Here is a 25,302-nt window from a genome sequence, read left to right as displayed (position 1 = left end):
TCCTCTTCTGGCTGTGCCGGGTGGAGATTAAAACAGAACATGGCCAAGATGTTTGAATGTTCATAGATGACCAGCAGGGTCAAATAATAATCACAGTGGATGCCGAGGGTGCAGCAAGTCAGCACCTCGGGAGTAAATGTCAGTTGGCATTTCATAGCCGATCATTAAGAGTATCTCTACCGCTCCTGCTGTCTCTAGAGAGTTGAAAACAGCAGGGCTGGGACAGGTAGCACGTCCGGTGAACAGGTCAGGTTTCCATAGCCGCAGGCAGAACAGTTGAAACTGGAGCAGCAGCACGGCCAGGTGGACTGGGGACAGCAAGGAGTTATCAGGCCAGATAGTCCTGAGGCATGGTCCTAGGGCTCAGGTCCTCCGAGAGAGAGAAAGAAAGAGAGAAAGAGAGAAAGAAAGAAAGATAGAGAGGATTAGAAAGAGCATACTTAAATTCACACAGGACACCGGATAAGACAGGAGAAATACTCCAGATATAACAAACTGACCCTAGCCCCCCGACACATAAACTCCTGCAGCATAAATACTGGAGGCTGAGACAGAAGTGGTCGGGAGACACTGTGGCCCCATCCGACGATACCCCCGGACAGGGCCAAACAGTCAGGATATAACCCCACCCACTTTTCAAAAGCACAGCCCCCACACCACCAGAGGAATGTCTTCAACCACCAACTTACCATCCTGAGACAAGGCCGAGTATAGCCCACAAAGATCTCCGCCACGGCACAACCCAGACAGGAAGATCACGTCAATGACTAAACCCACTCATGTGAGGCACCACTCCCAGGGACGGCATGGAAGAGCACCAGTAAGCCAGTGACCCTGTAACAGGGTTTGAGGCAGAGAATCCCAGTGGAGAGAGGGGAACCGGCCAGGCAGAGACAGCAAGGCGGTTCGTTGCTCCAGGGCCTTTCCGTTCACCTTCAAACCCCTGGGCCAGACTACACTCAATCATAGGACCAACTGAAGAGATGAGTCTTCAGTAAAGACTTAAAAGTTGAGACCGAGTCTGCGTCTCTCACATGGGAAGGCAGACCATTCCGTAAAAATGGAGCTCTATAGGAGAAAGCCCTGCCTCCAGCTGTTTGTTTAGAAATTCTAGGGACAGTAAGGAGGCTTGCGTCTTGTGACTGTAGCATACGTGTAGGTATGTACGGCAGGACCAAATCAGAAAGATAGGTTGGAGCAAGCCCATGTAATGCTTTGTAGGTTAGCAGTAAAACCTTGAAATCAGCCCTTGCCTTAACAGGAAGCCAGTGTAGGGAGGCTAGCACTGGAGTCATATGAACACATTTTTTGGTTCTCGTCAGGATTCTAGCAGCCGTGTTTAGCCCTAATTGAAGTTTATTTAGTGCTTTATCCGGGGAGCCGGAAAGTAGAGCATTGCAGTAGTCTAACCTAGAAGTAACAAATGCATGGATACATTTTTCTGCATCATTTTTAGACAGATAGTTTCTGATTTTTGCAATGTTACATAGATAGAAAAAGCTGTCCTTGAAACAGTCTTGATATGTTCATCAAAAGAGAGATCAGGGTCAAGAGTAACGCCGAGGTTTTTCACAGTTTTATTTGAGACGACTGTACAACCATCAAGATGAATTGTCAGATTCAACAGAAGATCTCTTTGTTTCTTGGGACCTAGAACAAGCATCTCTGTTTTGCCCGAGTTTAAAAGTAGAACATTTGCAGCCATCCACTTCCTTATGTCTGAAACAGGCTTCCAGTGAGGGCATTTTTGGGGCTTCACGATGTTTTATCAAAATGTACAGCTGTGTGTCATCTGCATAGCAGTAAAACTTAACATTATGTTTCAGAATGACACCACCAAGAGGTAAAGTATATAGTGAAAACAATAGTGGCCCTAAAATGGAACCTTGAGGAACACCAAAATCTACAGTTGATTTGAGGACAAACTATCCACAGAGACAAACTGATATCTTTCCGACGGATAAGATCTAAACCAGGCCAGAACTTGTCTGTGTAGACCAATTTGGGTTTCCAATCTCTCCAAAAGAATGTGGTGATCGATGGTATCAAAAGCAGCACTAAGGTCTAGGACACATATGTCAGGACAGATGCAGAGCCTGGGATCTTGATTTATTATTAGCCACCGCAAAGGTAATCTTTTACACGCACCAATACTACATTTCCCAGTGCAATGGTGACTAAAACCAAACTGTTTCGTATACATTGTTTGCTTTCAGGAAGGCAGTTTGCATTTCAATATTTATTGGCACAGCAGTCGTCAGCATCACAGTAAAATTAACTTTCAGATACCCATCAAAAATGGCAAAACAAGGTGGACACTGAGAACTTTTTCAAACAAGGTTTATTACTGCCACTTTTAGTGAGTTTGGTACACATCCGGTGGATAGATGAGCCGTTTATTATGTTCTGACTTTGAAGCACAAAAACAGGTTGGAACTGCTCTTTCATTAGTTTAGTTGGAATAGGGTCCAAACCTCCAAATGGAGGTTTCCAATGCAATGATGCACTTGAAAATATGCGGCAGTTGCTGATTCATTTCCTCCCCGATACAATGCCCCAGCTGCGCATCCAGGCTGCTCAAACGTTGTCTATGTTTGGCAGAGTACCTGTGTGAACAACTTTTTCTTTGATGAACCTGAACAAAACATCACACAGAAGTCGACTTACTGCTGAACACCTCCACTCAATTCTGAGGATTTCCTCAGCTCAGAGCCTTACCCCGAACATTGATGAACTTGTGGAAAAGATGGGACACCACCAAGTATCACCCTCAACCTCAAACAAGTGAACATTACTGTGCAATCACATATTTAGAGTTTTTACTCAGTTCAAGTTTAAAAGTTAAAGTTTAATATTTGTTTTCACTGCATGTTAGCTTTCCTTAAACAAAGTGTTGTTTTTGATTAATAGATTTTTGCACTTTATTTTATTGTATTTCAATCAATTATATTTTAAAATATTTCAGTTGAGTGGATGATAGAAAATTGCTATTATTGTTTTTTTCTTTGAAGTAAATTTAGCCCAAGCTAAAATAGAAAATATAGGCTACTGATGGTGTTGAATACCGGTTTCTTTCATTTAATGTTCATGTTATGGGGATTTTTATATAAAGGAAATTTGTCTTTTGTGTCTGTTGAAAATTAAAGATTACTGACAGAGCCATAAGAAAATATTGCTTTATTTATCTGATCATATTGGAATATATTTGTTAGGTTTTCAGTAGGTTCAATTAGGTTCACTAGACTATATCTCATTTAAAAATTTTTCAATGAACATTCGAACAGTCCGGCCCTCGAGCTTGTAGCTAAATTTTTTTTTGGCCCTCCGTCCATTTGACTTTGACACCCCTGGTCTAGGAGCACGAGGACAGATGCAGAGCCTCGGTCTGATGCCATTAAAAGGTAATTTACCAACTTTATGCAGTCTCATTGCTATGATGGGGTCTAAAACCAGACTGGCGTTTCGTATACATTGTTTGCTTTCAGGAAGGCAGTGAGTTGCTGAGCAACAGCTTTTTGGACTAAAAATGTTGAGAGGAATGGAAGATTCGATATAGGCCGATAGTTTTTAATATTTTCTGGGTCAAGGTTTGTTTGGCTTTTTCAAGAGAGGCTTTATTACTGCCACTTTTAGTGAGTTTGGTACACATCCGTGGATAGAGAGCCGTTTATTATGTTCAACATAGGAGGCCAAGCACAGGAAGCAGCTCTTTCAGTAGTTTAGTTGGAATAGGGTCCAGTATGCAGCTTGAAGGTTTAGAGGCCATGATTATTTTGATCATTTTGTCAAGAGATACAGTACTAAACCACTTGAGTGTCTCCCTTGTTCCTAGGGCCTGGCAGAGTTGTTCAGACTCTGAGCTTTGGAGGAAAATGCAGATTTAAAGAGGAGTCCGTCATTTGCTTTCAATGATCATGAACCCTTAAAGAAGAGTGAAAGCCATCCTCTCTTGGGGAATGCTGATTTTTAGTTAGCTTTGCAACAGTATCAAAAATCAATTTTGAATTGTTCTTATTTTCCTCAATTGAGTTGGTAAAATAGGATGATCGAGCAGCAGTGAGGGCTCTTCGATACTGCACGGTACTGTCTTTCCAAGCTAGTCGGAAGACTTCCAGTTTGGTGTGGACATTTCTGTTCCAATTTTCTGGAAGCTTGAGTCAGAGCTCAGGTATTTTCTGTATACCAGGGAGCTAGTTTCTTATGACAAATGTTTTTTGTTTTTAGGGGTGTGACTGCATCTAGGGTATTACACAAGGTTAAATTGAGTTCCCCAGTTCGGTGGTTAACTGATTTTTGTAATTTGACATCCTTAGGGAGTCTGGAAGGGCATCTAGGTATCTTTGGGATGTCTGAGAATTTATTGCACAACTTTTGATGATCCTTGGTTTGGGTTTGAGCAGATTATTTGTTGCGATTGCAAACGTAATAAAATGGTTGTCCGATAGTCCAGGAGTATGAGGAAAAACATTAAGATCCACAACATTTATTCCATGGGACAAAACTAGGTCCAGAGTATGACTGTGGCAGTGAGTAGGTCCGGAGACATCTTGGACAAAACCCACTGAGTTGATGATGGCTCCGAAAGCCTTTTGGAGTGGGTCTGTGGACTTTTCCATGTGGATATTAAAGTCACCAAAAATGTGAATATTATCTCCTATGACGACAAGGTCTGATAGGAATTCAGGGAACTCCGTGAGGAACGCTGTATATGGCCCACCCTGTAAACAGTAGCTATAAAAAGCCTTGAGTAGGCTGATAGATTCATGACTAGAAGCTCAAACAGGAAAACTTCTGTTTTTTGTAATTTGAAATTTTTCATCATAAATGTAAACACCTCCGCCTTTTGGGATGCTGACCATGGTCATCTGTGCAACAGGAGGTGAGGCCTCATAGTTACAGAGCTCCATCATAAATACTCTGTTTCCCCATGCCATCTGGTTACAGCCTGTTACAGAGCTGCAGCATCCTGACAGGTTTTGTTAAAAACCTGTTCGGCAGATCTGTGGCATGCCATGCTGTCAGGCATCGCATGTTCTTCTGTCTCTCATGCCATCTGTCTCACTCAGCCTGTTCATTCTGACCATGCCATAACTAGAGGATCCTGAGAAACACCAGTTGTTGGTTGGTTGGTCTCCCATTACACTCAGACAAAAGCTTGGAGACTGATGAGTGAATGTTTTGAGCCTGTTCTTCTTACCATGCCATCTGTAAATAGCCTGTTATTTTTATTTTTATTTAAACAGCCTTTATTTTACCAGGCAAGTCAGTTAAGAACACATTCTTATTTTCAATGACTGGCTAAAGGGTGACTGTTGGGTTGCTGAAGGGTTGGATGACTGCTGGGTTACACTGAGTCAGTTGAAGGGCTGGGTGGCTGAAGGGCTGGGTGGATGAAGGGCTGGGTTGCTGAAGGGCTGGGTGGCTGAGTAGTTGAAGGGCTGGGTTTATGAAGGGCTGGGTGGCTGAAGGGCTGGGTGGCTGAAGGGCTGGGTGGCTGAAGGGTTGGCTGGCTGAAGGGCCATGGGTGGCTGAAGGGCTGGGTGGCTGAAGGGCTGGGTGGCTGGAGGGCTGGGTGGCTGAAGGGCTGGGTGGCTGAAGGGCTGTGTGGCTGAAGGGCTGGGTGGCTGAAGGGCTGGGTGGCTGAAGGGCTGGGTGGCTGAAGGGCTGTTTGGCTGAAGGGCTGGGTGGCTGAAGGGCTGGGTGGCTGAGTAGGGTTGAAGCTGGCTGGGTGGCTGAAGGGCTGGGTGGCTGAAGGGCTGGGTGGCTGAGTAGTTGAAGGGCTGGGTGATGAAGATGTGTGGCTGAAGGGCTGGATGGCTGAAGGGCTGGGTGGCTGAAGACTGGGTGCTGAAGCTGTTTGGCTGAAGGGCTGGGTGGCTGAAGGGCTGGGTGGCTGAAGGGCTGGGTGGCTGAAGGGCTGGGTGAAGCTGGGGGCTGGGTGGCTGAAGGGCTGGGTGGCTGAAGGGCTGGGCTGAAGGGCTGGGTGGCTGAAGGGCTGACTGTGGCTGGGTTGCTGAAGGGCTGGGTGGCTGAAGGGCTGGCTGAGTAGTTGAAGGGCTGGGTGGCTGAAGGGCTGGGTGGATGAAGGGCTGGGTGGCTGAAGGGCTGAGTGGTTGAAGGGCTGGGTGGCTGAAGGGCTGGGTGGCTGAAGGGCTGGGTGGCTGAAGGGCTGGGTGGCTGAAGGGCTGGGTGGCTGAAGGGCTGGGTGGCTGAAGGGCTGGGTGGCTGAAGGGCTGGGTGGCTGAAGGGCTGGGTGGCTGAAGGGCTGGGTGGCTGAAGGTTGAAGGGCTGGGTGGCTGAAGGGCTGGGTGGATGAAGGGCTGGGTGGATGAAGGGCTGGGTTGCTGAAGGGCTGGGTGGCTGAAGTTGAAGGGCTGGGTGGCTGAAGGGCTGGGTGGCTGAAGGGCTGGGTGGCTGAAGGGCTGGGTGTCTGAAGGAAGGGCTGGGTGGCTGAAGGGGGCTGGGTGGCTGAGTAGTTGAAGGGCTGGGTTTATGAAGGGCTGGGTGGCTGAAGGGCTGGGTGGCTGAAGGGCTGGGTGGCTGAAGGGCTGGGTGGCTGAAGGGCTGGGTGTCTGAGTGTTGAAGGGCTGGGTGGCTGAAGGGCTGGGTTTATGAAGGGCTGGGTGGCTGAAGGGCTGGGTTGCTGAAGGGCTGGGTGGCTGAAGGGCTGGGTGGCTGAAGCTGGTGGCTGAAGGGCATGGTGAGTTGAGTGATAGTACCAGGCTATAGGGCATGGTGAGTTAGTGCTGGGTGGTATAGGGCTGGGTGGCTGAAGGGATGGGTGGCTGAAGGGCTGGGTGGCTGAAGGGCATGGTGAGTTAGCTGATAGTACCAGGTATAGCATGGTGAGTTAGTGATAGTTAGGTATAGCATGGTGAGTTAGTGATAGTACCAGGTATAGCATGGTGAGTTAGTGATAGTTAGTGATAGTTAGTGATAGTTAGTGATAGTACCATGTATAGCATGGTGAGTTGGTGATAGTTAGTGATAGTTAGTGATAGCCACAGTAGGCAGAGAGAGGGGGGTAAACTAGGACATCCATCCATAGGACTCCTCTGATAATACTCCTGTGCACTTTGGTCCTTTCCCCTCTCTCTGTCCATGCCTGCCTGCCTCCCTCCTTCCTGTCTCTCTCCCTCCCTTCCTGCTAGCTGGCTTGTTATACATGAGAGAGAGGGAGAGATGTGTCTTTGTGTCTGAATTTTTTTTTCAAAGGACTGGAGTGCCTGGATATTTTTTTAAGTGAAAGGATTTCAAATTAACTTGTGTTGTTTATTTACTAAATGCATCTTCAAGTTTAGTTTGTATTTCTGGTTGAAGGGAAAACAATCCACAGTGTACTGTATTTGTGATCATTTGTTACAGACAAGGATATCTTGAAAATCTTTCATATTTTGGTTAGAAACCTGACCATAACATCAACAACAACATCATAATGACAACACCTTAATGACAACCAATATTCAACCTGTCCATAACATCAACAACAACATCATAATGACAACCAGTATTCAACCTGACCATAACATCACAAACAACTTAATGACAACCAGTATTCAACCTGACCATAACATCACAAACAACTTAATGGCAACCAGTATTCAACCTGACCATAACATCACAAACAACTTAATGACAACCAGTATTCAACCTGACACACACACATCACAAACAACTTAATGACAACCAGTATTCAACCTGACCATAACATCACAAAGAGTACAGTGGAGTACAGTACAGTAATGACAAGAGGCCAAACAAAAACCCACAAATTCTGACAAACTCCAAGCATTGATTAAAGAATGGGCTGCCATCAGTCAGGATGTGGCCCAGAAGTTAATTGACAGCATGCCAACATTGCACAAACACTGCAAATATTGACTGCATCAACTTCATGTAATTGTCAATAAATTATGAAATGCAACTTCAGTATTCCATAGTAACATCTGACAAAAATATCTAACACACTGAAGCAGTAAACTTTGTGAAAATTTATATTTGTGTCATTCCCCAAACTTTTGGCCCCGACTTTAGAGTAATAGAGTAGAGTCCAGACTAAGTACAGCAGTATTCAACAGTAGAGTACATAACATAGACAAACAACTTAATGACAGTAGAGTACAGTAGAGTCCAGTAGAGTACAGTAGAGTAGAGTCCAACATAGAGTACAGTAGAGTAGAGTCCAGTAGAGTACAAACAACTTAATGACAACCAGTATTCAACCTGTCCATAACATCACAAACAACTTAATGACAACCAGTATTCAACCTGACCATAACATCACAAACAACTTAATGACAACCAGTATTCAACCTGACCATAACATCACAAACAACTTTAATGACAACCAGTATTCAACCTGACCATAACATCACAAACAACTTAATGACAACCAGTATTCAACCTGACCATAACATCACAAACAACTTTAATGACAACCAGTATTCAACCTGACCATAACATAACAAACAACTTAATGACAACCAATATTCAACCTGACCATAACATCACAAACAACTTAATGACAACCAGTATTCAACCTGACCATAACATCACAAACAACTTAATGGCAACCAGTATTCAACCTGACCATAACATCACAAAAATTTAATGACAACCAGTATTCAACCTGACACACACACACACACACACACACACACACACACACACACACACACACACACACACACACACACACACACACACACACACACACACACACACACACAGTACAGTAGAGTAGTGTAGAGTACAGTGGAGTACAGTACAGTAGAGTAGTGTAGAGTACAGTACAGTAGAGTCCAGTAGAGTACAGTAGAGTAGAGTGGAGTACAGTAGAGTAGAGTACAGTAGAGTCCAGTAGAGTAGAGTAGAGTAGAGTAGAGTAGAGTAGAGTAGAGTACAGTAGAGTAGAGTGGAGTACAGTAGAGTACAGTAGAGTAGAGTGGAGTACAGTAGAGTAGTGTAGAGTAGATTACAGTAGAGTAGAGTTCATTAGAGTCCGGTAGAATCCGGTAGAGTACAGTAGAGTACAGTAGAGTAGAGTATAGTAGATTACAGTAGAGTAGTGTAGAGTACAGTAGAGTACAGTGGAGTAGAGTGGAGTACAGTACAGTAGAGTAGTGTAGAGTACTGTAGAGTACAGTAGATTAGAGTGGAGTACAGTAGAGTACAGAAGAGTACAGTAGATTAGAGTCCAGTAGAGTTCAGTAGTTCAGTAGAGTAGAGTCCAGTAGAGTACATTAGAGTACAGTAGAGTAGGGTACAGTAGAGTAGAGTAGAGTACAGTAGAGTCTAGTAGAGTCCAGTAGAGTAGAGTCCTGTAGAGTCCAGTAGAGTCCAGTAGAGTCCAGTAGAGTAGAGTCCAGTAGAGTACAGTAGAGTAGAGTCCAGTAGAGTCCAGTAGAGTAGAGTAGAGTAGAGTAGAGTAGAGTAGAGTAGAGTAGAGTACAGTACAGTAGAGTACAGTCCAGTACAGTCGTGGCAAAAAGTTTTGAGAATGACACAAATATTAATTTTCACAACGTCTGCTTCCTCAGTTTGCATGATGGCAATTTGCATATACTCCAGAATGTTATGAAGATTGATCAGATGAATTGCAATTAATTGCAAAGTCCCAATGCCATGCAAATGAACTGAATCGCCAAAAAACATTTCCACGGCATTTCAGCCCTGCCACAAAAGGAACAGCTGACATCATATCAGTGATTCTCTCGTCAACACAGGTGTGAGTATTGACGAGGTCAAGGCTGGAGATCACTCTGTCATGCTGATTGAGTTCAAATAACAGACTGGAAGCTTCAAAAGGAGGGTGGTGCTTGGAATCATTCTTCCTCTGTCAATCATGGTTACCTGCAAGGAAACACGTGCCGTCATCATTGCTTTGCACAAAAAGGGCTTCCCAGGCAAGGATATTGCTGCCAGTAAGATTGCACCTAAATCAACCATTTATTGGATCATCAAGAACTTCAAAGAGAGCTGTTCAATTGTTGTGAAGAAGGCTTCAGGGCACCCAAGAAAGTCCAGCAAGCGCCAGGACCGTCTCCTAAAGTTGATTCAGCTGCGGGATCGGGGCACCACCAGTACAGAGCTTACTCAGGAATGGCTGCAGGCAGGTGTGAGTGCATCTGCACGCACAGTGAGGCGAAGACTTTTGGAGGATGGCCTGGTGTCAAGAAGGGCAGCAAAGAAGCCACTCCTCTCCAGGAAAAACATCAGGGACAGACTGATATTCTGCAAAAGGTACAGGGATTGGACTGCTGAGGACTGGGGTAAAGTCATTTTCTCTGATGAATCCCCTTTCCGATTGTTTGGGGCATCCGGAAAAAAAGCTTGTCTGGAGAAGACAAGGTGAGCGCTACCATCAGTCCTGTGTCATGCCAACAGTAAAGCATCCTGTGACCATTCATGTGTGGGGTAGCTTCTCAGCCAAGGGAGTGGGCTCACTCACAATTTTGCCTAAGAACACAGCCATGAATAAAGAATGGTACCAACACATCCTCCGAGAGCAACTTCTCCCAACCATCCAGGAACAGTTTGGTGATGAACAATGCCTTTTCCAGAATGATGGAGCACCTTGCCATAAGGCAAAAGTGATAACTAAGTGGCTCGGGGAGCAAAACATTTATATTTTGAGTCCATGGCCAGGAAACTCCCCAGACCTTAATCCCATTGAGAACTTGTGATCAATCCGCAAGAGGCGGGTGGACAAACAAAAACCCACAAATTCTGATAAACTCCAAGCATTGATTATGCAAGAATGGGCTGCCATCAGTCAGGATGTGGCCCAGAAGTTAATTGACAGCATGCCAGGGCGGATTGCAGAGGTCTTGAAAAAGAAGGGTCAACACTGCAAATATTGACTCTTTGCATCAACTTCATGTAATTGTCAATAAAAGCCTTTGACACTTATGAAATGCTTGTAATTATACTTCAGTATTCCATAGTAACATCTGACAAAAATATCTAAAGACACTGAAGCAGCAAACTTTGTGAAAATTTATATTTGTGTCATTCCCCAAACTTTACAGTAGAGTAGCCAGTAGACTTTAGAGTACAGTAGAGTAGAGTCCAGTAGACTACAGTACAGCAGTGTAGAGTACAGTAGAGTAGAGTCAGTAGAGTAGAGTCCAGTAGAGTAGAGTCCAGTAGAGTACAGTAGAGTAAAGTAGAGTCAGTAGAGTAGAGAGGAGTAGAGTAGAGTCAGTAGAGTCCAGTAGAGTCCAGTAGAGTCCACAGTAGAGTCCAGTAGAGTCCAGTAGAGTAGAGTCCCAGTAGAGTAGAGTCCAGTAGAGTCCAGTAGAGTCCAGTAGAGTAGAGTCCAGTAGAGTCCAGTAGAGTCCAGTAGAGTCCAGTAGAGTAGAGTCCAGTAGAGAGTCCAGTAGAGTCAGTAGAGAGTCCAGTAGAGTCCAGTAGAGTAGAGTCCAGTAGAGTAGAGTCCAGTAGTCCAGTAGAGTCCAGTAGAGTCCAGTAGAGTAGAGTCCAGAGTCAGTAGAGTCCAGTAGAGTACAGTAGAGTACAGTAGAGTCCAGTAGAGTAGAGTCCAGTAGAGTCCAGTAGAGTCCAGTAGAGTACAGTAGAGTCCAGTAGAGTCCAGTAGAGTAGAGTCCAGTAGAGTAGAGTCCAGTCCAGTAGAGTCCAGTAGAGTACAGTAGAGTCAGTAGAGTCCAGTAGTAGAGTAGAGTCCAGTAGAGTAGTAGAGTCAGTAGAGTCCAGTAGAGTCCAGTAGAGTCCAGTAGAGTAGAGTACAGTAGAGTAGAGTCCAGTAGAGTCCAGTAGAGTCCAGTAGAGTACAGTAGAGTCCAGTACTGATGGAACAGGATACTGAAGACTGGCATGTAATGCAGGCCTTATTAATAACAGATTATAGGTTATAGTCTGAACACAGTCTTAGAGTCCTAGCTCAGTGTTTCCCAAAATGGTGGGTCGGGGTACCGACTGATGGCTTACAATTAATTTCTTATGTTGTTGATGAAGTCTGAATAATGGCTAGAAACATTGTTGGTATGTTTTATTTTATTTTATGGATTATACTGTTGGTGGTCAAGGTCACAGAACAAGAGAGTTTGAGTTTAGCTTGGCTTTTGTTTAGCTGAGTTTGGGTTCTGCTTAATACCCCTTTGGAAAGAATATGGGTGTTAACCCCGGTGTCCTGGCTAAATTCCCATTCTGGCCCTCATACCATCATGGTCACCTAATCATCCCCAGCTTCCAATTGGCTCATTCATCCCCAGCTTCCAATTGGCTCATTCATCCCCCCTCCTGTAACTATTCCCCAGGTCGTTGCTGTAAATGAGAATGTGTTCTCAGTCAACTGAACAGAAATACAAAACAATTAAAAAGCTGATATGGTGGCATCCCTGAGGTCTAACGTTATATTCCTGTGTGTGTGTGTGTGTGTGTGTGTGTGTGTGTGTGTGTGTGTGTGTGTGCGTGCGTGTGTGTGTGTGTGTGTGGTTGTGTGTGTGTGTGTGTAGGATCACAACCACAGCAGCCTGTATGATGGATCTGAGGCGGTATCCTCTGGATGAACAGAATTGTACACTGGAGATCGAGAGCTGTGAGTACCACCGTCGCCCCTGGCAACAGAACACACACTCTCCTCCCGTGAAAACGTCACACCCGCACCTTTCTATATAGCACATTCCTATAATAGAAATTGAATTTTTTTTTTTTTTTGAGCATTAGCCAACTCTTCTGTCAGTCGTTATCAAACATGTACAGTGGGCCAGGAACTGAACATGGGACATACTCAAATATTGTAACGGTTTTCTTTAGGTGAAGGAGAGTCGGACCAAAATGCGGCGTGGTTATTTAGATACATCTTTAATGAAGTTGAACCACGATCAATACAAAAACAATAAACGTAACGTGAAAACCGAAACAGCCTAAAATGGTTCAAACTAACACGGGAACAGGAACAATCACCCACAAAACCCAACACCAAATATGGTTCCCAGTCAGAGACTATGGTCAGGGTATGACAAATATACAGTATCATGTGTACATAATTCAGCATTGGTTGTGCTGTGAAGAGAGAGAGAGAGAGAGAGAGAGAGAGAGATATGAGAGAAAGAGACTGATGAGGGTGATAGAAAGATGAGAGAAGATGAGAGATGAGACAGAGAAGATGAGAGAGGTAATAGAAAAGGGAGAGAGAGAAGGAGAGAGGGGGAGAGAGAGATGAGAGAGAGAGAAAGCAAGTGATGAGGGAGATAGAGAGATTGAATAAAGAGGGGAGAGAGAGACAGGGAGAGAAGAGAGAGAAGATGAGAGAGATGAGACAGGGGGAGGAGAGAGAAGAGGAGACAGAGGAGGGAGAGAGAAGAGGAGACAGGGGAGGAGGAGAGGAGATGAGAGAGGAGATGAGACAGAAGAGGGAGAGAGAAGAGGAGACAGGGGAGGGGGAGAGGAGATGAGAGAGGAGATGAGACAGAAGAGGGAGAGAGAAGATGAGAGAGGAGGGAGAGAGAAGATGAGAGAGGAGATGAGACAGAAGAGGGAGAGAGAAGATGAGAGAGGAGATGAGACTGAAAAGGGAGAGAGAAGATGAGACAGAAGATGAGAGAGAAGAGGGAGAGAGAAGATGAGACAGAGGAGGGAGAGAGGAGATGAGACAGAGGAGGGAGAGAGAAGATGAGAGAGGAGATGAGACTGAAGAGGGAGAGAGAAGATGAGAGAGGAGATGAGACTGAAAAGGGAGAGAGAAGATGAGAGAGAAGATGAGACAGAAGATGAGAGAGAGAGAGAAGATGAGACAGAAGATGAGACAGAGGAGGGAGAGAGGAGATGAGAGAGGAGATGAGACAGAGGAGAGAGAGAAGATGAGACAGAGGAGGGAGAGAGAAGATGAGACAGAGGAGGGAGAGAGAAGATGAGACAGAAAAGGGAGAGAGAAGATGAGAAAGGAGATGAGACAGAAGAGGGAGAGAGAAGATGAGACAGAGGAGGGAGAGAGAAGATGAGAGAGGAGATGAGACTGAAGAGGGAGAGAGAAGATGAGAGAGAAGATGAGACAGAAGATGAGAGAAAAGAGGGAGAGAGAAGATGAGACAGAGGAGGGAGAGAGAAGATGAGAGAGGAGATGAGACAGAAGAGGGAGAGAGAAGATGAGAGAGGAGATGAGACAGAAGAGGGAGAGAGAAGATGAGACAGAGGAGGGAGAGAGAAGATGAGAGAGGAGATGAGACTGAAGAGGGAGAGAGAAGATGAGAGAGGAGATGAGACAGAAGATGAGAGAGAAGAGGGAGAGAGAAGATGAGACAGAGGAGGGAGAGAGAAGATGAGAGAGGAGATGAGATAGAAGAGGGAGAGAGAAGATGAGACAGAAGAGAGAGAGAGAAGATGAGAGAGGAGATGAGACAGAAGAGAGAGAGAAAAGATGAGAGAGGAGATGAGACAGAAGATAAGACAGAGGTGAGACAGAGGGAGGAGAGAGAAGAGGAGACAGAGGAGGGAGAGAGAAGATGAGACAGAGGAGGGAGAGAGAAGATGAGACAGAGGAGGGAGAGAGAAGATGAGAGAGGAGATGAGACAGAAGAGAGAGACAGAAGATGAGAGAGGAGATGAGACAGAAGATAAGACAGAGGTGAGACAGAGGGAGGAGAGAGAAGAGGAGACAGAGGAGGGAGAGAGAAGATGAGACAGAGGAGGGAGAGAGAAGATGAGAAAGGAGATGAGACAGAAGAGGGAGAGAGAAGATGAGACAGAGGAGGGAGAGAGAAGATGAGAGAGGAGATGAGACTGAAAAGGGAGAGAGATGATGAGAGAGAAGATGAGACAGAAGATGAGAGAGAAGAGGGAGAGAGAAGATGAGACAGAGGAGGGAGAGAGGAGATGAGAGAGGAGATGAGACAGAAGATGAGAGAGGAGATGAGACAGAAGATAAGACAGAGGTGAGACAGAGGGAGGAGAGAGAAGAGGAGACAGAGGAGGGAGAGAGGAGATGAGACAGAGGAGGGAGAGAGAAGATGAGAGAGGAGATGAGACAGAAGAGGGAGAGAGAAGATGAGAGAGGAGATGAGACAGAAGATGAGAGAGAAGATGAGAGAAGAGATGAGACAGAAGAGGGAGAGAGAAGATGAGACAGAGGAGGGAGAGAGAAGATGAGAGAGGAGATGAGACTGAAGAGGGAGAGAGAAGATGAGAGAGGAGATGAGACAGAAGATGAGAGAGAAGAGAGAGAGAGAAGATGAGACAGAGGAGGGAGAGAGAAGATGAGAGAGGAGATGAGACAGAAGAGGGAGAGAGAAGATGAGACAGAGGAGGGAGAGAGAAGATGAGAGATGAGACAGAAGAGAGATAGAGAAGATGCGAGAGGAGATGAGACAGAAGATAAGACAGAGGTGAGACAGAGGGAGGGAGAGAGAAGATGAGAGAGGAGATGAGACAGAAGATAAGACAGAGGTGAGACAGAGGGAGGAGAGAGAAGAGGAGACAGAGGAGGGAGAGAGGAGATGAGACAGAGGAGGGAGAGAGGAGATGAGACAGAGGAGGGAGAGAGAAGATGAGAGAGGAGATGAGACAGAAGAGGGAGAGAGAAGATGAGAGAGGAGATGAGACAGAAGAGGGAGAGAGGGGATGAGAGAGGAGATGAGACAGAAGAGGGAGAGTGTTTGATGAGACAGAGGAGGGAGACAGAAGATGACACAGGAGATGAGACTGAAGAGGGAGAGAGAAACTGAGAGAGGAGATGAGAAACAAAATGAGAGACAAGAGGGAGAGAGAAGGTGAGACAGAGGAGGGCTTGAGATGAGTTTTGAGATGAGACAGAAGAGGGAGAGTCCAGATGAAACAGAGGAGGTTTTAAAGATGAGAGAGGAGATGAGATAGAAGATAAGACAGATTTGAGACAGAGGGAGCCACAGAGAACTGAGAGAGGAGATGAGACAGAAGATAAGACAGAGGTGAGACAGACATGAGGGAGAAGTTGAGAGATCCCAGATGAGACAGTAGATAAGAGAACTAAGATGAGACAGAAGTGAGAGAAGATGAGATCAGAGACATGAAGATGAACAGAGAAGAGAGATGAGACAGAGAACTAGATCCCAGAGATAAGACAGAGAAGATGAGAGAGAGATGATAAGATGAGACATAACTCTGAGAGAGATCCCAGACAAATAAATAAAGATCCCAGACATAACTCTCAGAACTACAGATCCTCTCCCCGTGCTTTATCAGTTTCCATGGAGACGTGGATTATGGGGCTGGGATGTGGAGCTGGGTTCGTCTTCCTGTGTGTTTGATCACACACACATTCTCACACACATTCTCACACACATTCTCACACACACACACACACACACACACACTTCACACCACACACATCTCCCGGGACTGACATAACAGAACAACCACACCCACACAGACCAGCCCAGTGATGTAATAGGTTGACAGACACACCCAGAAGGAGTCTAGTTTTGAAGACAGAAACAATGGGTCCAGTATATGATCTGTTCAAACTGGTTTTAACAAGTCAGAGCCTCCCTCCGTGCCAGAGCTCTATTTTATTCACACTAATGAGCCACAGAGAACTCTCACTTCTCTTGATAAACTTGATGCATTTTTGAACAGACATGACTCTCAGAACTACAGATCCCAGAGATGACTCACCCTAAACTAAGATCCCAGACATAACTTTGAGAACTACAGATCCCAGACATAACTCTTTGAACTACAGATCCCAGACATAACTCTGAGAACTACAGATCCCAGACATAACTATTTGAACTACAGATCCCAGACATAACTCTCAAAACTACAGATCCCAGACATCCCTGCACTCTAATCTCTCACTAATATAGACCATGTCCTGTAGACTACAGTCAGAGATGACTGCACCTCTAACCCACTAATATAGACCATGTCCTCTCTCTACAGTCAGAGATGACTGCACCCTAACCCACTCTATAGAACATGTCCTGTAGACTATCTCCCGAGACTGACATAACAGAACAACCACCTCCCTGGACAGACCATGCACAGTGATGTAATAGGTTGAGAGACTGACTGTCCCAGAAGGAGCAGTGTTGAAGACAGAGAACAATGGGTCAGAACTAATAGATCTGATTCAAACTGAGTAACAAGTCAGAACCTTCCTGTCCCTCCAGTCAGAGATGATCTGCCCTTTCCTGACCACTAATATAGAACATTTGCTTTAAACTGTAAATCTGATGACTTCACCCTAACCCACTAATATAGAACATGTCCTGTAGACTACAGTCAGAGATGACTGCACCCTAACCCACTAATATAGAACATGTCCTGTAGACTACAGTCAGAGATGACTGCACCCTAACCCACTAATATAGAACATGTCCTGTAGACTACAGTCAGAGATGACTGCACCCTAACCCACTAATATAGAACATGTCCTGTAGACTACAGTCAGAGATGACTGCACCCTAACCCACTAATATAGAACATGTCCTGTAGACTACAGTCAGAGATGACTGCACCCTAACCCACTAATATAGAACATGTCCTGTAGACTACAGTCAGAGATGACTGCACCCTAACCCACTAATATAGAACATGTCCTGTAGACTACAGTCAGAGATGACTGCACCCTAACCCACTAATATAGACCATGTCCTGTAGACTACAGTCAGAGATGACTGCACCCTAACCCACTAATATAGAACATGTCCTGTAGACTACAGTCAGAGATGACTGCACCCTAACCCACTAATATAGAACATGTCCTGTAGACTACAGTCAGAGATGACTGCACCCTAACCCACTAATATAGAACATGTCCTGTAGACTACAGTCAGAGATGACTGCACCCTAACCCACTAATATAGAACATGTCCTGTAGACTACAGTCAGAGATGACTGCACCCTAACCCACTAATATAGAACATGTCCTGTAGACTACAGTCAGAGATGACTGCACCCTAACCCACTAATATAGAACATGTCCTGTAGACTACAGTCAGAGATGACTGCACCCTAACCCACTAATATAGAACATGTCCTGTAGACTACAGTCAGAGATGACTGCACCCTAACCCACTAATATAGAACATGTCCTGTAGACTACAGTCAGAGATGACTGCACCCTAACCCACTAATATAGACCATGTCCTGTAGACTACAGTCAGAGATGACTGCACCCTAACCCACTAATATAGAACATGTCCTGTAGACTACAGTCAGAGATGACTGCACCATAACCCACTAATATAGAACATGTCCTGTAGACTACAGTCAGAGATGACTGCACCCTAACCCACTAATATAGAACATGTCCTGTAGACTACAGTCAGAGATGACTGCACCCTAACCCACTAATATAGAACATGTCCTGTAGACTACAGTCAGAGATGACTGCACCCTAACCCACTAATATAGAACATGTCCTGTAGACTACAGTCAGAGATGACTGCACCCTAACCCACTAATATAGAACATGTCCTGTAGACTACAGTCAGAGATGACTGCACCCTAACCCACTAATATAGAACATGTCCTGTAGACTACAGTCAGAGATGACTGCACCCTAACCCACTAATATAGAACATGTCCTGTAGACTACAGTCAGAGATGACTGCACCATAACCCACTAATATAGAACATGTCCTGTAGACTACAGTCAGAGATGACTGCACCCTAACCCACTAATATAGAACATGTCCTGTAGACTACAGTCAGAGATGACTGCACCCTAACCCACTAATATAGAACATGTCCTGTAGACTACAGTCAGAGATGACTGCACCCTAACCCACTAATATAGAACATTTCCTGTAGACTACAGTCAGAGATGACTGCACCCTAACCCACTAATATAGAACATGTCCTGTAGACTACAGTCAGAGATGACTGCACCCTAACCCACTAATATAGAACATGTCCTGTAGACTACAGTCAGAGATGACTGCACCCTAACCCACTAATATAGAACATGTCCTGTAGACTACAGTCAGAGATGACTGCACCCTAACCCACTAATATAGAACATGTCCTGTAGACTACAGTCAGAGATGACTGCACCCTAACCCACTAATATAGAACATGTCCTGTAGACTACAGTCAGAGATGACTGCACCCTAACCCACTAATATAGAACATGTCCTGTAGACTACAGTCAGAGATGACTGCACCCTAACCCACTAATATAGAACATGTCCTGTAGACTACAGTCAGAGATGACTGCACCCTAACCCACTAATATAGAACATGTCCTGTAGACTACAGTCAGAGATGACTGCACCCTAACCCACTAATATAGAACATGTCCTGTAGACTACAGTCAGAGATGACTGCACCCTAACCCACTAATATAGAACATGTCCTGTAGACTACAGTCAGAGATGACTGCACCCTAACCCACTAATATAGAACATGTCCTGTAGACTACAGTCAGAGATGGGCGAATGATTCTTTGACAGGAGGTGCAGCATTTTGTTTTGCCTCATTTAGATTCTGCTTGTAATTTCTGAAATTTGATAGGCTATTTGTTTTTCAACTTGCCTATAGTTAGATACATGCAGCTTCTCTTCTGTCATTATATGTTGCCCTAGAAGACTAGGGTGGGTATTATAAACTGGGTGATTTGAACCCTGAATGCTGATTGGCTGACAGCCGTGGTATATCAGTCCGTATACCACGGGTATGACAAAACATGTCTTTTTACTGCTCTAATTCCGTTGGTAACCAGTTTATAACAGCAATAAGGCACCTCGGGGGTTTGTGGCATACTACTGTTGAATTTAAATAGCTTCTGTTGAATTTAAATAGCTACTGTTGAATTTAAATAGCTTCTGTTGAATTTAAATAGCTTCTGTTGAATTTAAATAGCTACTGTTGAATTTAAATAGCTTCTGTTGAATTTAAATAGCTACTGTTGAATTTAAATAGCTTCTGTTGAATTTAAATAGCTTCTGTTGAATTTAAATAGCTACTGTTGAATTTAAATAGCTTCTGTTGAATTTAAATAGCTACTGTTGAATCTAAATAGCTTCTGTTGAATTTAAATAGCTACTGTTGAACTTAAATAGCTACTGTTGAATTTAAATAGCTTCTGTTGAATTTAAATAGCTACTGTTGAATTTAAATAGCATCTGTTCAATTTAAATAACTACTGTTGAATTTAAATAACTACTGTTCAATTTAAATAGCTTCTGTTCAATTTAAATAACTACTGTTGAATTTAAATAACTACTGTTCAATTTAAATAGCTTCTGTTGAATTTAAATAACTACTGCTCAATTTAAATAGCTTCTGTTGAATTTAAATAACTACTGTTCAATTTAAATGGCTACTGTTGAATTTAAATTTCTACTGTTGAATTTAAATAGCTACTGTTGAATTTAAATAGCTACTGTTGAATTTAAATAGCTCCTCACAATCATCACACATAACGTAGCCGACACTGCTATCATCCTCTCCACTGTTCTGGCTCTCCACTGTTCTGGCTCTCCACTGTTCTGACTTTCCACTGTTTTGACTCTCCACTGCTATCATCCTCTCCACTGTTATGACTCTCCATTGTTCTGGCTCTCCACGGTTCTGACTCTCCGCTGCTATCATCCTCTCCACTGCTATCATCCTCTCCACTGTTCTGACTCTCCACTGTTCTGACTCTCCACTGTTCGGACTCTCCACTGCTATCATCCTCTCCACTGTTATGACTCTCCATTGTTCTGGCTCTCCACTGTTCTGGCTCTCCACTGCTCTGGCTCTCCACTGTTCTGGCTCTCCACTGCTATCATCCTCTCCACTGTTCTGACTGTTCTGGCTCTCCACTGTTCTGGCTCTCCACTGCTATCATCCTCTCCACTGTTCTGGCTCTCCATTGTTCTGACTTCCACTGTTCTCCTCTCCACTGGCTCTCCACTGTTCTGGCTCTCCACTGCTATCATCCTCTCCACTGTTCTGGCTCTTCTGGCTCTCCACTGCTATCATCCTCTCCACTGTTCTGGCTCTCCACTGTTCTGGCTCTCCACTGCTATCATCCTCTCCACTGTTCTGGCTCTCCATTGTTCTGACTCTCCACTGCTATCATCCTCTCCACTGTTCTGACTCTCCACTGTTCTGGCTCTCCACTGCTATCATCCTCTCCACTGTTCTGGCTCTTCACTGTTCTGGCTCTCCACTGTTCTGGCTCTCCACTGCTATCATCCTCTCCACTGTTCTGGCTCTCCACTGTTCTGGCTCTCCACTGTTTTGACTCTCCACTGTTCTGACTCTCCACTATTCTGGCTCTCCACTGCTATCATCCTCTCCACTGTTCTGACTCTCCACTGTTCTGGCTCTCCACTGCTATCATCCTCTCCACTGTTCTGGCTCTTCACTGTTCTGGCTCTCCACTGTTCTGGCTCTCCACTGCTATCATCCTCTCCACTGTTCTGACTCTCCACTGTTCTGGCTCTCCACTGTTTTGACTCTCCACTGTTCTGACTCTCCACTATTCTGGCTCTCCACTGCTATCATCCTCTCCACTGTTCTGACTCTCCACTGTTCTGACTCTGCATTGTTCTGACTCTCCACGGCTATCATCCTCTCCACTGTTCTGACTCTCCACTGTTCTGACTCTCCACTGCTATCATCCTCTCCACTGTTCTGACTCTCCACTGTTCTGACTCTCCACTGTTCTGGCTCTCCACTGCTATCATCCTCTCCACTGTTCTGACTCTCCACTGTTCTGACTCTGCATTGTTCTGACTCTCCACGGCTATCATCCTCTCCACTGTTCTGACTCTACACTATTCTGACTCTCCACTGCTATCATCCTCTCCACTGTTCTGACTCTCCACTGTTCTGACTCTACACTGTTCTGGCTCTCCACTGCTATCATCCTCTCCACTGTTCTGACTCTCCACTGTTCTGACTCTGCATTGTTCTGACTCTCCACTGCTATCATCCTCTCCACTGTTCTGACTCTCCACTGCTATCATCCTCTCCACTGTTCTGACTCTCCACTGTTCTGACTCTACACTGTTCTGGCTCTCCACTGCTATCATCCTCTCCACTGTTCTGACTCTCCACTGTTCTGACTCTCCACTGTTCTGACTCTCCATTGTTCTGACTCTCCACTGCTATCATCCTCTCCACTGTTCTGACTCTCCACTGTTCTGACTCTACACTGTTCTGGCTCTCCACTGCTATCATCCTCTCCACTGTTCTGGCTCTCCACTGTTTTGACTCTCCACTGTTCTGACTCTCCACTGTTATCATCCTCTCCACTGTTCTGACTCTCCACTGTTATCATCCTCTCCACTGTTCTGACTCTCCACTGTTCTGGCTCTCCACTGCTATCATCCTCTCCACTGTTCTGACTCTCCACTGTTCTGACTCTCCACTGTTCTGACTCTCCACTGTTCTGGCTCTCCCTTCCATTTACTTTCAACTCTCCTTTTGACAGCTTTAAAAAAAAGTATTTTTATCTTATTGACCTCAACTACATCATTGTCTTTTTTTTTGCCTCTGTGGATTGAAGTTAGGTTAACTTTATCTGCCCGATCCCAAAAGCATTCGGTGATTGAAATGCAGCTATTTTGGCGTACAGCATACAGTTTGGCACTAAGTCTTAGGCTTTAGGCACCAATGCCAGATAACCTGAAATAAAAACCTCAATGTAGCCTATAGATTTAAATTGCACGATAATGAAACATTTCTAGATGTTTTTTCAGGTATTGTTTTCACTTTGTTCGACCTGCCACCTGCCCTTCATCCATACAATATTTCATAACCTTAAACCTACCCGTTATGAGTTAACCTGCGCATCACTATCACACATAAATGCAAATCATGCACACACACATCTACAAACGTACACACACACACACACACACACACGGCCGACAAGCCGTCCTCCCCTCCCCAGCCTCATAGTCTCTTGGCTGGCCCTGTCCACACTCTGTTGATTGGAAGTCAATCAATCAATCAAATGTATTTATAAAGCCCTTCTTACATCAGCTGATTTCACATAGTGCTGTACAGAAACACAGCCTAAAACCCCAAACAGCAAGCAATGCAGGTGTAGAAGCACAGTGGCTAGGAAAAACTCTCTAGAAAGGCCAAAACCTAGCATGTGTAAGGAAACTAAATGTGAGGAAACTAACACTAAGAGACAGTTATAAAGGTGAGGAAACTAACACTAAAGTTATAAAGGTGAGGAAACTAACACTAAAGTTATAAAGGTGAGGAAACTAACACTAAAGTTATAAATGGAAGGAAACTAACACTAAAGAGACAGTTATAAATGGAAGGAAACTAACACTAAAGTTATAAATGTAAGGAAACTAACACTAAAGTTATAAATGTAAGGAAACTAACACTAAAGTTATAAATGTAAGGAAACTAACACTAAAGTTATAAATGGAAGGAAACTAACACTAAAGAGACAGTTATAAATGTAAGGAAACTAACACTAAAGTTATAAATGTAAGGAAACTAACACTAAAGTTATAAATGTAAGGAAACTAACACTAAAGTTATAAATGGAAGGAAACTAACACTAAAGAGACAGTTATAAATGTAAGGAAACTAACACTAAAGTTATAAATGGAAGGAAACTAACACTAAAGTTATAAATGGAAGGAAACTAACACTAAAGAGACAGTTATAAATGTAAGGAAACTAACACTAAAGTTATAAATGTAAGGAAACTAACACTAAAGTTATAAATGTAAGGAAACTAACACTAAAGTTATAAATGTAAGGAAACTACCACTAAAGTTATAAATGTAAGGAAACTAACACTAAAGTTATAAATGTAAGGAAACTAACACTAAAGTTATAAATGTAAGGAAACTAACACTAAAGAGACAGTTATAAATGTAAGGAAACTAACACTAAAGTTATAAATGTAAGGAAACTAACACTAAAGTTATAAATGTAAGGAAACTAACACTAAAGTTATAAATGGAATGAAACTAACACTAAAGTTATAAATGTAAGGAAACTAACACTAAAGTTATAAATGTAAGGAAACTAACACTAAAGTTATAAATGTAAGGAAACTAACACTAAAGTTATAAATGTAAGGAAACTAACACTAAAGAGACAGTTATAAATGTAAGGAAACTACCACTAAAGTTATAAATGTAAGGAAACTAACACTAAAGAGACAGTTATAAATGTAAGGAAACTAACACTAAAGAGACAGTTATAAATGTAAGGAAACTAACACTAAAGTTATAAATGTAAGGAAACTAACACTAAAGTTATAAATGGAAGGAAACTAACACTAAAGTTATAAATGTAAGGAAACTAACACTAAAGTTATAAATGTAAGGAAACTAACACTAAAGTTATAAATGTAAGGAAACTAACACTAAAGAGACAGTTATAAATGGAAGGAAACTAACACTAAAGAGACAGTTATAAATGTAAGGAAACTAACACTAAAGAGACAGTTATAAATATAAGGAAACTAACACTAAAGTGACAGTTATAAATATAAGGAAACTAACACTAAAGTTATAAATGTAAGGAAAGAAACGGAATGATACAAAATGGAAGGAAACTAACACCAGAGACAGTTATAAATGTAAGGAAACTAACACCAGAGACAGTTATAAATGTAAGGAAACTAACACCAGAGACAGTTAGAAATGTAAGGAAACTAACACCAGAGACAGTTATAAATGTAAGGAAACTAACACTAAAGAGACAGTTATAAATATAAGGAAACTAACACTAAACAGTTATAAATGTAAGGAAACTAACACGAAAGTTATAAATGTAAGGAAAGTAACGGAACCAGACAGTTATAAATGTAAGGAAACTAACACCAGAGACAGTTATAAATGTAAGGAAACTAACACCAGAGACAGTTATAAATGTAAGGAAACTAACACCAGAGACAGTTATAAATGTAAGGAAACTAACACCAGAGACAGTTATAAAAGCGAAGCAGGTGTGAAACAACACATTAGATCCCACAGCATGGTGGCTGGGGCTGACTGGAGTGATCAATTTAAATGTAAGTCGAAACTAAATAAGAGCGAAATGTAAGGAAACTAAACTGAAGTTTAAATGTAAATGAAATGTAATACTGGGTTAAATTGTAAGGTAACTGTGGATAAATGGACAGACAGTTCCTACTGTTATAGTAGTATTGGACTGTTATATTGGAAACTAACACTAAAGAGATTATAAAGTTGGTCCTGTGTGGATTATATCAATTGGTGCTGTTATAAATGTAAGGAAACTATATGTAAGGAAACAGTTGGTGCTGTGTAAGGATTATATCAGTTGGTGCTGTGGATTATATCAGTTGGTGCTGTGTGGATTATATCAGTTATAAATGTAAGGATTATATCAAAGTTGGTGCTGTGTGGATTATATCAG

At 43.4% G+C, this 25,302-nt stretch overlaps 1 protein-coding gene across 2 annotated transcripts in view; it reads left to right on the top strand.

Annotated features, from left to right (window-relative positions):
* Window positions 1-25,302, top strand: part of gabrb2a (gamma-aminobutyric acid type A receptor subunit beta2a) — a 96,153-nt gene that overhangs the window by 49,310 nt on the left and 21,541 nt on the right. For both annotated transcript variants that reach the window (XM_064973135.1, XM_064973134.1), the window contains exon 5: window positions 12,477-12,559. In XM_064973135.1, the coding sequence (XP_064829207.1) occupies window positions 12,477-12,559 (83 nt within the window). The remainder of the gene's footprint in view (window positions 1-12,476; window positions 12,560-25,302) is intronic.

This window comes from Oncorhynchus masou, chromosome 9, assembly GCF_036934945.1.
Source record: "Oncorhynchus masou masou isolate Uvic2021 chromosome 9, UVic_Omas_1.1, whole genome shotgun sequence".
NCBI classification, from domain to species: domain Eukaryota; kingdom Metazoa; phylum Chordata; class Actinopteri; order Salmoniformes; family Salmonidae; genus Oncorhynchus; species Oncorhynchus masou.
The sequence above is the reverse complement of the archived record's forward strand: the minus strand, read 5'-3'. Positions and strand labels throughout refer to the sequence as shown.